This window comes from Lepisma saccharinum, chromosome 24 (assembly GCF_977018435.1).
Source record: "Lepisma saccharinum chromosome 24, izLepSacc3.1, whole genome shotgun sequence".
In the NCBI taxonomy this organism is placed as follows: Eukaryota; Metazoa; Arthropoda; class Insecta; order Zygentoma; family Lepismatidae; genus Lepisma; species Lepisma saccharinum.
Genome location: NC_139252.1, coordinates 57,598,710 through 57,612,835, shown reverse-complemented (window position 1 = coordinate 57,612,835; position 14,126 = coordinate 57,598,710). Strand labels below are relative to the sequence as shown.

The window sequence follows — 14,126 nt, the reverse complement described above, 5'->3', positions numbered from 1 at the left end:
CAAGCGATGCCTGCCGCTTTGAGGATTTCACCAATGCAGGTAGGTGTAAACGTTGGCTTTGTCGTTCCGACGCAACATGAGTCGCATGTACATTAGATCTGAAAACTCAGTTATTTGAGGCCACAAGCGACACGGGCTCCTTCAGTCTGAAGCAAAAAAATTAACCATGCATGCACCACCAACAGGCGAAGGTGACACGATGGGGCCAGCAACACGTGCAGCTTGGCATGTCGTTTCGGTTCGGAAGATCTCATTTATTTCTGATGGTTTGTTTGCAAGCAACACGTCTCTCTTGTTCCATGTCTGAAGTCTCTCTTTGTCCGTTCAATGAATTTACATTTCACAAAGTTCTCAACACGTATAAACATTTGCAATAGTTACCTTTATGAAACGTGCGAACAATTTTCGGTAATCTGATGTGTCACAAATTTGAATTTAAAATTTTATATATACCATTAATAATAATACCAGTAAAAAATACACAACAGAATGTGTATATAATAAACTTAAATATGTTGTAAGCATGTTTATCTGGGGACCTCTCAATTCCTTTTTTAAAACATTTCTTGCCGCTTCTATTGTTGTATCTGAAAGCTGCGTAAAGAGGCATAGCTTCTTATTTATTATCTACTCGTAGTGTCACTGAAATGTACAGATAGTATGCACTATAAATGAACTTTCCACTCTCAAATTCCTACTCCCACAACTGTATGCACTGTATCATATGTAACTGTGGCACATCCCAAGATGGCAGTTTTACCTCACCCCCTTCCCCTCAGGGCTTCATTCCCCTCGCCCAGAAAACACGCTTGCACTCTCTCTATTCCCTTCTATACTCTAAGGTTTGACCAGTTTCAGGTTGAGAAGAAAGGGTGTGTGGGAGGGAAGTTTTCGGGAAGACATATGTTCGAAATTTTCCAAAACTTTTAAAAGCTCGAATTCTACACACTATATCCCAATCGAATGTGCTACTAAGTACGATTATTTAGAATATCCAGTCTCTTAGAGATCTCGAAAAGTTGGGATTTTTTTCCGATCCCAGCACAGACTTCTCGAGATCTCGAACACCCCCATATGAGAAGTACACTGGGATCCATAAGTATTGCTCACTAAATTGTTAACGACTATTTTTGTTTGTTTTTATTTTCATCCTACGTATTTTTATGTATACTGGTTCAGGGGTTGTTGTAAGCAGATTGTTTGGTGTTTTGTCAGTTCTTTAATCTCTCATTGTATAAAACAAAGGTAGTAAACGTGGTTATGATCAATTTGCTTGGTAATAGTTATGGACCCCACTGTACAGGTAAAAAGTAAGTAAAAACATAGTTTTAATTATTTTTCATAGCACTTCTCATCGCACTTAACTACAATCTTATACCAGCGTTTAAGAAATATTATTTTTCATGTAATAGTGAAGAGAACATGGGGAACTAACAATATACATGATTGCTAGAAATTCCAGACTGTTTGGGATACTGAATTGTGTGGGAATTACTTTTTTCCTGTTGGGAATTACTTTTTTCCTGCTAAGATTACAGATTCTTAGGGATCCCGTAAACCTGAACAATTTTTGCCTTCGTAAAATGATGAATGTTGACCAACACAAGTAGCAAGTGCTGGTTACAATGGAGCATTCCTGTACTGAGAGCTTTTAGTTTTGTGCTACTGGGGGACAACCTATTCAAAGGATGCCATTCACCAAATCTCAAATATGTAGTGTTAACCGGTTATATTTTAAAATCAATAGCTTTGGAGGATCTTCTTGTATCCTGCAGTTTATTGCAATGTTTGTGCAACAACATGGATATGAACAAAAAAAAATAGAAGCAGAAACATTCATGAGAATTCGTTTCAATGTGACGTAAAAATTATTTGGTATTAAAAAAATAGTTTAATGAGAACTCCCCACCAAAATGCATATCTTGTTCCTCCTGACAGTCTAGAAAGAACATTGCAATTCTAGAGTGTGATGCACAGGTGCATGACTTTCCTGCCACTTTTGAGTAATCGCAATGATGAGGATGAATGAAGATTTGATTACATTAAATTAGTACTGGGATCCTGGCAAACAAAATACTAGCTGGAATATTCAGTGGCATGATTCTGATGAACCAAAGCAGCACAGAAAACCTAAAACCAATTTCTCTGTTTGTTCTCGTGAACGACATCATGTAGGCATATAGGGGAATGCGGAGGTAGGGTCCCATGCATTCATGGTAGCACTTCTGGAGGTGATGTAATCACACCCTGTTCTCTTTTACCCTCCCAGGGTTATCCCCAGGTACCAATTTTTGGAGCCTTGGTGAATCCCAGATCTGCTTTATGCAGGAAAATTTCCACTTTATATCACCTATCCAGGAATCGAATCTGGGTATCCTGCATGGCAGTTAAAGATGCCCTACAGACTGGACTGCCATGACTCCCAGAAAACTTGAGCCACCAATAATATTTGACATAGTATACATTTCAAAAACTTGGTCTGGAAAGTAGGCAGGGTGATTGACTTCCCTCATGGATCCATGCCTGGTACAGATTTATTGTTACGGTGTATCACTGTTATATACTGAAGAACGTAATGGAAGTCATTCACAGGAGAAAGAAATTACTGCGTTGTGTATATGTTAAACCCATTCATCAAATATTAAAACAGAAATGCTGTGTGATGAACAGTTTTCAAATGCCTTTTATCCACAGTTGGCAAAATACAACTGGGAAGCAAATTCAGAAGCCCCTTATTGCAAGGCCACACCATTACCATTAACACCAATGGAGGAAATGCACCAAAATGTCATTGCAGCAATCCACTGTGTACAAATGAGTGAGAATTCACTGTGTGAATTTCCATTTATAGTCTTCCAGACAACTTGTACCCACAGTACAACACTACTACACACTTTTAGTTCTCTCACAATATGAAAATTCATTAGGTCACATAAAAGTGGAATGAGTGCTTCATTTCTTCCTGGTCATTGTTACCAACAATCCACAGAATTCACTCAGTGACAAACTGCTTTGTGTTGCAACCTCACAGTGATGATGATACCTTAGAAGGTGGTGCTTGGAAAATGGCATCAAACCCAGGAGATTGGCTTGTCGCTTCGGTGTAAATTCTCTCTTACTGATTCCTAAAGACCTCTGTGGCAGGGTGGTTAGTACATTGCACCATGATGCAAGGGGTCCCATCCCAGGTTCAAACTCAGGACTGGGTGTTTCATGTTCGCAATTAGCCAAAAGTGGCAGAAAAGCAAGGCAAAATATTTTTTGTCATTCAATGCAGAACTTTTGTGCTTTTTCATACATTAGTAATTGGTCACCATGGTTTTTAGTTTTCAATCCACCAATACAAAAACATGCACTTCAATTCAGAGTACAGCCTTATTTCCACAACTGAACAAAAGGAAAAATATTAGCAATAAAAATTACAAATAAAATTCAATTCATTTATTCTCATTCAACATTATGGCTTTTCCCAGAATTATAAATAATCAAAAGTCCATAGAATGCAAGAATCAATAATACTATATCACAAAAACTGAAACCAATTATTATTTGATATCACACTCAAACAGGTTCAGTTCACTGACCTTCAAAAAATCTCCACCTTGCAATCATCCGAAGCTTGTAACGATCACAAAATATTTATCCAAAAACTTACACACTAATAAATAGCTCAGCAAGAGTTCATAAATATATATATGTATTTGTATGTACAGTCACAATGGAAAATATAACTTATGCACACAATATTTTAATGATTGTATTGCATAATAAATACCCCACAATTTCCCCCCCTCTGTCTGTCGGAATGTGTCTAAATAAATTCAATTCCTTCATATTTTAAATCACCTATATTAGTTTCTTGTAAAAGAATCTTCCCTTGTATTGTGAAAGCCATAATGTATGAAGCAATTTTGCCTTTGTTTTCTTCTGTCTTCAGGGCCACTATCACTCGATCATCAGTTCCAGGAATGAACTTAAAACTTGAAAATCCATGTGTGGGAACCACATCTCCAATGTAAGATACCTTGAAGAAGTAATAAAGGTAAAATCATACATCGCAATACAGTAAAATTTGACACAGCATAAATACAAGCAGGATAAAACAATAATACATTTAAGAAGGTGGAATTATTTCCATGCTGCTGTCTATTAAGCCTTAGACGCCGAGGCTGATTTTCCAGGTATTTGCACTAATGACGAGTGTGTTTTCAGCAGGAAATTTGAAATTCTGCATGCTTCTAAATGAAATTTTATATTTCCGGGACTAAGAATGTTAGAGGTACAGATGATACCTTGTTTTGTTCAGTATACTTTGGGCTAGAATCCTGTTGCACAAAAAATAAATTCTCTGTAATCAGTTAGAAGAAGAAAAAAGGAAAGTAACTATTTTTGTGACAGAGAAAAGCAGTCGGATGTTCTCCAATCCTGGAGGATTTGGCTTTCTTTCCCTGCTGCTTCCCCAACCAATGCTTTTGGCACCAGGAATGTAGGAAGGTCGTACTTCTATTGCCAAAAGTGTGTTTTGAAACATCAAAATTGAGAAACAAGCAATGTTTTCGAAACTAATTAAAATAAATCAAACAAAAAACAAAAAAATCTGACACCTTCCAAATAGTAACAATGAAATTAAAAAAAAGGTAAAGTGTTCCCCTGTGCTTAGCATCATGCCTCACCATGAAGGCGTATAGGGGGTGTGGGGGTAACGCTCCACACTTTCTTGATCCGGTCGTGAATGGGGGTGATGTGATCAGCATCATGCCCCTGACCGCCTTTACCCCCCACGTACCCATGTTATTCCACGCTGGGTGGGCGCCGGGGCCGCTTCCAACATTAGAAAAGTTTCTGGATTTGAACCGGCCGGGGATCGAACTTGGGACCTTTAGCATGGTAGTCAGATGCGTTACCGACTGAGCCACCGCGGCCAATTAACAATTTTCATTAACAATGAAAATAAACTTGATTAGTTGTTAATTACATACCTCTGGACCCATGCAGAACTCAAAACATGTATCTCAGATCATTAAAAAAGTAACATAGTACGAGAAAAAGCTGCTTGTGACACCCTTAAGGGAAATACTTCCTGCTGTCAGTCTGTCCTTTAAGGGTCAAAGAACCTATGCAAAAATCCATCAACCTGATGATGTTGAAAGTGGATCTCCCAAATGATTGGTTTCCTGAACAACATGTACATAAGAAAGACACGAATCGAACTAAGATATAGATACACATTTTGAAATATGATCTTAAAACATTTAATTTATCCAAAAACTCAATATGCTGACCAAGGCAGAAATTTACTTTATTTTAAAACTAAATGTTACATTTCAACCTTCCAACGTTTAGTTTATATTTTAATCACTTGCCTGATTAACCGAAGTTAACTCGGAATTTGTTTTTGCTTTACATATTATTTACCCGAGTTATCTCATTAAAATCGTACAACTGCAGTGCACTTTTCTGCCTACCCGGACAGTCTTGTTTGAGCTTTAATAGGTGTTAATTCCCATTTTGGCCACTAGGTGGAAGGTGTAGATAGCTTGTTGAGGTACTGCTGCCATCTACCAGATTCCCGTGACACTACATAGTTGTCGCCTTTCCAGTGCTGCGAGAGGAAAGAAGGATCATCGCGAGCCAAGATACTATTGCCCAGATTGTGATGTTGCACTCTGTGTTAGCCCATGCTTTTGGATTTATCACACTGTGGGTAACATTTGATGTGAGACAGTATGTGTGATAGTCTGTAAACTTGGACAGCATTAAAATGTGAAGACATTTTATTTTCGACAGTTTATACATATTTCAAACATTTGTAGTACTTTGCATATATGTACGAGTTAACTCGGGTTAATAATTATGGAGGTTTATTTGAATAGTCTTGTGACCTTATTTGATCCTAAAAATATAATTCCGTTACTATGCCTTAATTGCCGATATTGGTACATTACAAACACACAATAAAAAAATGTGTAAAATATGGACCATTTTTGGGAAAAAAATGTGTCAGGCAAGTGGCTAAAATAAAATAAATATTTGCCTTGGTCAGCATATTGAGTTTTTAGTTATCATGGAAACAAGGCTTAATGGTGTTATAAGTTAATATATTAATTAATACAAGATTGGATTAAAAGTATATATTCTTGCGCCACAGTGGCATTCCCAAAGAAGGCTCAAGTGGTAGCGGCATGAATAACTATGAAATACATTCTAATATATGTCCAACTAACATATCATCGCAGATTTTAAAATGTGGCTAGCAACAGTGCAAAAATTTGTAATGTCATGTTCATATTCTGATTTAATGATGTACGCAATACAGAAAAAAGACAGAAACATTAAAAAACACATACTGTGCTGTAATTTTAAAAAAAGCACTGAATTAGAAAACTCAAGTGCCAGGTGAAATTTTTCAGGCACCATGGTAAGCAAGTTCCCTATATTTGGTACTACTTTACTATAGGATTGACACCTATAAATCATTTATTTCGCACTTTTTTACATTGCTAATGTACTATTCTGGAAGGAGGAAAGTTTCTTTAGGTGAAATAATGAATTTCTAATGAAAATAATGTCTATTTCTTACGAGTACTTACTGTTACTTGTTATTTCGATTCTGTAACACACATTATGGCGATAGCGTACTGGTTCATCGTGCATTGTGAGAGTGTTTTGTCGATTCATGCAGTGTTGCAATCTTGTTCACCGGAAAAGACCTACTTTCGTGCCCGGATTTGAAATTATGCTAATACTTCGCAAACCATTGACGTTAGCCCCACAAACCATTTTCCGTTAGGTTAGGCAAGCATAGTTAAAAAAAATATTTAAAATTAGGAAAATACTCTACACGTCATGTTATAGTGAAAGCACTGTGAGTTTGAAACACTAACTACGGGGTTTACGTCATCTAACACACGGAACATTGTGCTCTCGTGCAGAAAGCAAATGGCGGCAGCAGAAACAGCATGATGGACAGAGATTTTCGCATAAAACAACATGCATTCGCATTAAAATGGATCCAAACTACATTCACGAACTTCCACAATGCTACAGAAAATTATTTGCGTTAAGTACTTTCTCCTGTAAAAAGTAAGAAATCCGTCACCCCTATAGTAAAGTGTTACCCTATATTTTTCTGCCCCTGATTGGTACCCATTTTACACAGAAACAGGTGACAAGCAACACATGTCGCCTAGGTATGTTGTTCATGCATGCAGGGTGAATGCTTGTTTATAGGCTGAAGGAGACAGTGTCATCCATAATAAAGAAACAAGTACCTGAATATCTGTAAAATGTTCATTTGTAGTTAGCATGATGTTTGTCCCTCTCTCTTCATCAAGGTTCTCATTATATCTTTCCTTTGAGGCACGGCGAGGTAAAAAAAACCATCTACTGTGAATATCACTCCAAACTGCAGATTCATGAATAACATATCCTACCGAAAGAAAAGTTCAATAATTTCAGCATGCACACATCAATCACCACTTCACACTGTATGTTTGATTGCATTAGTAGTGAAAGCAAGAAATATAGAATAACTAATGACATCTACACAGTATCATGTTTCACGCAGGGTGTCATGTTTCACGCAGGGTGACACACACACATTCAAATTACCCAATGCCCCTAAAGAACTACTGTTCAAAAAATGCATCTAGATGATATCAAACTACATATCTCCCCATTGTTCGTGATATTAAAGCATTTTTCGATCATCCATACTTCTGAAAGACAGAGAGAAAGAAGGAATCCTCTCTTTCTTCTTTTTTCTTTCTCTCTCTCTCGCTTCCTCTATCCTTCGATCTCTCTCTCTCTCCACTCTTTCCTTCTTCTCTCTCTCTCTCTCAATCTTTCCTTTTCATCTCTCTCTCTCTCTCTCAGAGTAAGAGAGAGAGAGAGAGAGAGAGAGAGAGAGAGAGAGAGAGAGAGAGAGAGAGAGAGAAAGAAAGAAAGAGAGAGATAGAGAGAGAGTGGGAGTGAAAGAGTAAAAGAAAGAGTTCTCTCTCTCTCTCTCTCTCTTTCTCTTGAAAAGAGAGAATAAGGAGAGAGAGAGAGAGAGAGAGAGAGAGAGTATCTTTCTCTTTCTTTTCTGGAGAAAGAAGGAAAGAAAGGAAAAAGAAGAGAGAGACAGCTCTCTCTCTCTCTCTCTCTCTCTCTCTCTCTGAAAGAAAGAAAAGGAAGGAAGAGAGAGAAAAAGAAGAGAGGGAGAGAGAAAGAAAGGAGACCTTGTTTCTCTCCCTCTCTCTCCCCTCAGAGAAAAAGAAAGGAAGAGAGAGAGAGAGAGAGAGAGAGAGAGAGAGAGAGAGAGAGAGAGAGAGAGAGAGAGAGAGAGAGAGAGAGAGAGAGAGAGAGAGAGAAGTACTACTTCAGAGTTAGGGCCACATATTTATGCTGAATAAAAGATCAAGAGTTCATTAAAAAAATTGGACACATTTCAGGATCAAAAGCAGTATATAAAATAGCAATTCGTTGTAAAAATGGTAAACATAATTCTGAATTTGATATTAAAATTACATTTATTACGCAAAATGAAAATTTTCCTTTTAATAGTATATTTATGTAGTTACCAGAGTAGGTAAGTTTATCCCTGTTTAAAGAGTCCATCTTTGCTTCTCAAATATTTACAGCAGAATTAAACAATTATCTGTGAATTGCATAACTTACAGGTTAATTCAGACTTGAGAAAGTATCACGTCGATATAGAAACTCTAAGTTTCATGTTTTACGAGTTTATTTTGCACCATTTCTGGAGGAAACATGGTAGGAAAATGTACCTCACAACTTTCAATATGAAAAATGAAGATTCCAGCATCCACACTTTAGTCAGGAAGTGAACACAGGACTACAAGCTTCCCGGAGATATTACCCAACCTAGCAACAGCTATGAAATACATACCTGGAAATGCTATACCTATGGCTGACCTCAAGGCATTGTACTTGTCGTGCCAATCAATGTGAGTGACTTCGCCATTTACAGTAACGGTCTTAATAAACTGCGGGTTCAAGTTTATAAGTTCACCTGTTCCGGATGTCCACTCCTTCCCTAAACCACCAACATACAATTTATGTTGTTTCACAGCAGCCCACTCACACTTGAAACCTGCAAATAAAGAAGTTCTTCAATGTTCAAATGGAATATGTCTAATTTAGTGTTTTAACATTCTTGTCAAATGTACAAGTTACCACATAAATGTTATGAAATGCTTGAATTCTAATTAATTTTATCAGAATCACCCTTCTTACATTACTATTCAACAGTTTTTCCAAATTTATTGATGTACTTTTCACAGTGGGATAATATTTTTTACTCTCTCCTCTTAGAACAAAGTTGATGAGGTGTGGAGTGCATGCTCTGTACATGTATGTAAGGATATACTGAACAGACTTAATTGATTATTAGCTCTTTTCTAGAAAATACTTTCTTCACCTTCTTTCGTCCAGAAGTCAATTATGAAATACTACCCTAAATATGGGATAATAACTATTAGACAGAACCAAAGCTACACGAGTAGGTTAGGCGCTCTTAGCCTTTCTCTCTCCACTCTCTCACATGCTTGAGGCATTACTATTTATACATTTTTTCTTTATAGGTTAGGATTTATGTTTCATTGCCTTATTATTTTCACACAAAATGGTACAGACAGGAGCAATTTGCGCAATATATTTCTCACCATAGCACAGTGATCTAGAATTCTGAAAATGGGGACAAAAATCGAAATTCCAATTTGAAAAAGCAGAGCCTTTAAACCATTTGTTACCTGTAGAACAATGATGGGCCTGCCTCAAAATGCAAATATTCCATCCAGGCATTAACATAAATGACGATTTAAGTTGGGCAAAACCAATACGATCGGCAAATGTCGTTTCACAAACGTCTCGCGCAAAGTTTCGTTTCATCCATTGAGACTTGTGTTGAATTATCAGAACATTATCTGTGTGGGCTACTGTGGTACATATTCTACATATCACCAAGGTATCCACTTTCTGTGGGTGCAGCAATAATTCATTTGCTGAATTGTGGGGATTGTTACACGAGCAGGTTCATACGCTGCAGTTTTCAGCTGAGTTGCAATGATGTGTGTTTCTTCCCTTTGACTTTCAAAATTTGTAGGGTTAGGTGGGATGAAGATATCTATGCCGAATGATTCAATGGGGTCTTATAAATGCAATCAAGAGAACACTGGCTGCCAACTTGTGCCAATGCGGAGTTACGAAATGCAAAAAGAATGTCAGTTGCATACGACTTCACACTGCCAAATAAGCCTGTATTGAAATGGAATTGCAATAAAATGCAGTTTTTAACGTAAACCGAGCAGAATCGAAATACAGTGGTGACCACATACAGCATCTCAGTAATACATACCTCTGTGTTGGCATTCAGGAAGATCTGACAGTTTTTTTCCACATAAGTTTACAATAAAGTAAGTGATACAGCATCTACTCAGATGTGTTACATTTTTGCCACTTGGCCGACAGAAATCAAAATAATTTACACAAGATCACTCAAAGAGCGGCAAATACTCAGTTCTGACTGTCAATCCTAAATGCATCGATATGATTCTTGAGTTCCTCCTTCACATGTTGTATCAACTCGAATTCAAGAGGAGGCAGGCTTGTGGAGAAGACAAAGCAAAAAAGAGAGCCCGGAAACCGAACATCGAGGTAATTATGGTCATTATCGTTGATAAGCCTAAACAAGGTGGTAGTGACACCTCCAATGATTGCAAAACAACACACCAAATCTTACAGAATCCTAAAACGTCAGTTGAAATTACAGGCATCAGCGAGGTGTAGCTCTATTGTAAACACTATCGTCAAGTCACCACACAAACATCTACAGTTTTCCTGAACATGCATTGGAAACTGCAAAACGTCTTGTAGCAGAATGTTCCTGGTATTAAATGCCCGGTGGCGTACACATCAGATGCCATAGCAGCAGCTCTTCCTACGGTTGGCATCTCTCTGAGGAGGCTCAAGAATAAATAATCAAGAACATTAACCGATTGACATTCCACGAGATATCCCGAATTTATATCAGCAAAATGTAGTGCACCATCTGCTTATTTCGTCTGATCCAATAATATCAAGACATCAGCCTTTGCCTGATAAGAAATCATGTACGCTTTCTCGACATTACGGAGTGTAAAATGAACCCCAACAATCACCTGGCCAATGAAAAATCTATACTACTAACAGTGAAGGGTAAAGTTTATTTCAGTCAGTATGTGAACACACTGTGCTTTAATAAAATATATCTCGTAGTGTAAGGTAGGTGATATCCACCGTGCATACTGCACCTGGCCATGTAGGAATATAGGGGAATGTGAAGGCTCCACATATTCACGATCTCAGTCATTTGTGGAGGTAATGCGATCAGCATCAAGCTGCCCCCCCCTCGGAATACCTCCAGGTACCCATTTCTTGCATTTTATGTAAACAACAGTCGCTTTTATGCAGGAACAAGGCCGGAAAAAAATGCGACCATAGATCACGCACCCCGAAAATCAAACCATAGACACTCTACCGACTGGGTCACAGTGGCTCCATTTGATAGTGTTTTCATGCCACCAAGCACAGGATTTACCTGATTTTATGTGATGTTGCAAACTATAGCTTTTCTCAGTAGATGAGCACAGGGCATTGTTTGTACACAAGACGTTACTTCATTATTTTGCACTGCCATCATGCGAATAATTACAAAACTTCAATCATTTTATTTTTTTATGTATTATATTTGGTTATTAGAAATACTGACAACGTAAAGTATCTCTATTCACCAATTCAGATTCTTGTCCCCATTTTCAAAATTCTGGCACACTGTGCATAGGTATAATTTGTCCAAACTTAGATTGCCACTCATTTCTAATAATCTAGACGACTTCCCCATGCACCTGAACAACTTTCAAAAATCATTACACAGTTGCAAAGTAATATAATACAATTATTTTTAGTGATTTTTATTCTTCCTGCAACATTTCATCCTGGGTTTACAGATCTTTTTCAAGCTTACACAAAAAAAAACACGGTAAGTATGCGATATCGCCCGAACGGATTTCTTCAAATTTACAGGAGAAACTACTTACTGAAATCAGTTTCTGTAGCATTGTCGAAGTTCTTCGAGGTATTCTCTTTCGCGAAAACTGAAAACTTCAAGATAGAATGCTGCAGAACAAAAAATAAACTTGCATTTTCTGACATTATGCCGTTGTTTCCATTATGTACCTGCAGATGGCGCGAGCGTGGAAAGTCACGCGGTCTTGCCAGTGTTTCCAAACGTGCCTTTCTCTTACGAGAATTTTTTTTAACTATGCTTACCTAACCCAACCCAGCCTAACCTAACCCTGCCGGAAATGGTCCGTGGGGCTATCGTGAATGTTTTTTTGGAGCTATCCGTCAATCGTTTGTGATGACATAATGAACATGAAAGTAGGTATTTTTCGGTGAAGAAGGTTGAAACACTACATACCCACTCCAAATCGACAAAACAAAAGCACGACGCGTGATGATCTGTGACGAGTGCACGTCATATTGTCTGTTACCCAAGCGGAACAAGGAATACAAATAATGACTCTTAATATGAAAAGTTGGTACTATTTTATGGAAAAGGGCATAACTTCACCTTAAAGAATCTTCCGCAATACAGAATAGGTAAGTATCAATGCTAAAATTAACGAAATAAACAAGTGAGAGGTGTTCGGGCAATATCGCATATTTTCCTAAAAAACACACCCTTTAATGGCTAGTCACTCTACTTTTCACTACAAGCTTGAAAAAAGTTCTGGGACACCAGTATGAAACATCGCAGGGAAAATAAAAACCACTAAAAATAACTGTATTATATCATTTTGCATCCACAAAAAGCTGTTATGCAAAAGAACATAAACATTACACAGTTGGAACTCAAAACAAAAAATGTGTGTGTATTCATTGACAGGTTAATTTATACCAATTTTCTGAGATAAATGGACAGTTTATTTATAGTTTGTTCAGCCTGATTTCCTCACTCACATTATAGAAAAAATGTAGGAACACAGCACTATTTCTCCTCACCTTTTGAAACTTTACCATCTCCATCTGTTAAAAGCACCCATGGTATCACTTTGTTTCCTTCTACTTCATACACTACACCTGTCCGATCGTCTACAGCATACAACTTCCCATTAAAAACCAGAAGTTCTGAAAGTTCCATTCCTCTCCCTCCTTGTGATAATGTTGATTTTAACACATGTGGTTCTCTGCTGTCCCAATTCACTGTAACTGAATCGGAAACAGGATTCCACAGTAAATAACCTTTATGAAAGTAACTTATCCACGTATTATCTTCAGTTTTACTCTTAGAGTTCGAATCTAGATCACTTATAACACCTATTCTGTATTTTACTCCCAACCTAGATTTTATAGGTTGTGTTAATGGGTATGTAGTATTATAATATTCAGTAACCGGTAATATATGCTGATGTCCGAATTCTTCATTATGAAGTTTCAAACTACTAGTCAAACTTGTTTTTGATCTTGTTGAGGATAAAGCATATAAAATCAGCAATGCAACTAATCCTACAACAGCTATCAAAGTAACAAATTGGGTTTGTATTCGAAGTGTACTATTTCCTACCCGGTACGTTGGGGGTGTAAGAATGGCTTGTCTCCAGTCTCGAAGAGACATGTTCATGTCATCTTCCTCCAAATTTTGTGGCATGTATCAAAATACAAGCAAATCTGCTGCACGTTTCACAACTCACTCATCTCTTTCACTTTCAAGCATAACACTTTACGCTGAAAATTTAAGGAGAAAGTACTGAATATTACAAAAGGCGAAATAAAACAGAAAATCATCACAAATTTCAAGTTATATATAGAAAATTATTTCCAAACTGAACGCACTTTACATATAACACACGCATCTTTGTAGAAAGTTTACCGAAGAACTACATTTTCGTGTAAAAAGAATGCCAAATTATCTTGCAGTGACGAAGACAGATGTCTTTTGTTGCTGAAAGGCAGGCAGGTGTAGGCTTTAGGAATCGTTCAATGTGACGAAATTAATGATGAGTTAAATTACTTGCAATATGCATTTTTATGTCGATATCGGAACTATAAAATAAGTGTACTTTTACTAGTGCAGAAATTATCAG

At 37.3% G+C, this 14,126-nt stretch overlaps 1 protein-coding gene across 1 annotated transcript; it reads right to left on the bottom strand.

The window, feature by feature from the left end:
- Positions 1-3,426: 3,426 nt before the first annotated feature.
- On the bottom strand, positions 3,427-14,042 carry LOC145978283 (soluble calcium-activated nucleotidase 1). Its single transcript, XM_083110807.1, has 4 exons — positions 13,045-14,042; positions 8,891-9,094; positions 7,272-7,429; positions 3,427-4,024 (listed from the first exon to the last, which is right to left on the bottom strand). The coding sequence occupies exons 1-4, from the start codon at positions 13,688-13,690 to the stop codon at positions 3,812-3,814; spliced, it is 1,221 nt and encodes a 406-aa protein (XP_082966933.1). The 5' UTR covers positions 13,691-14,042; the 3' UTR covers positions 3,427-3,811.
- Positions 14,043-14,126: the final 84 nt, after the last annotated feature.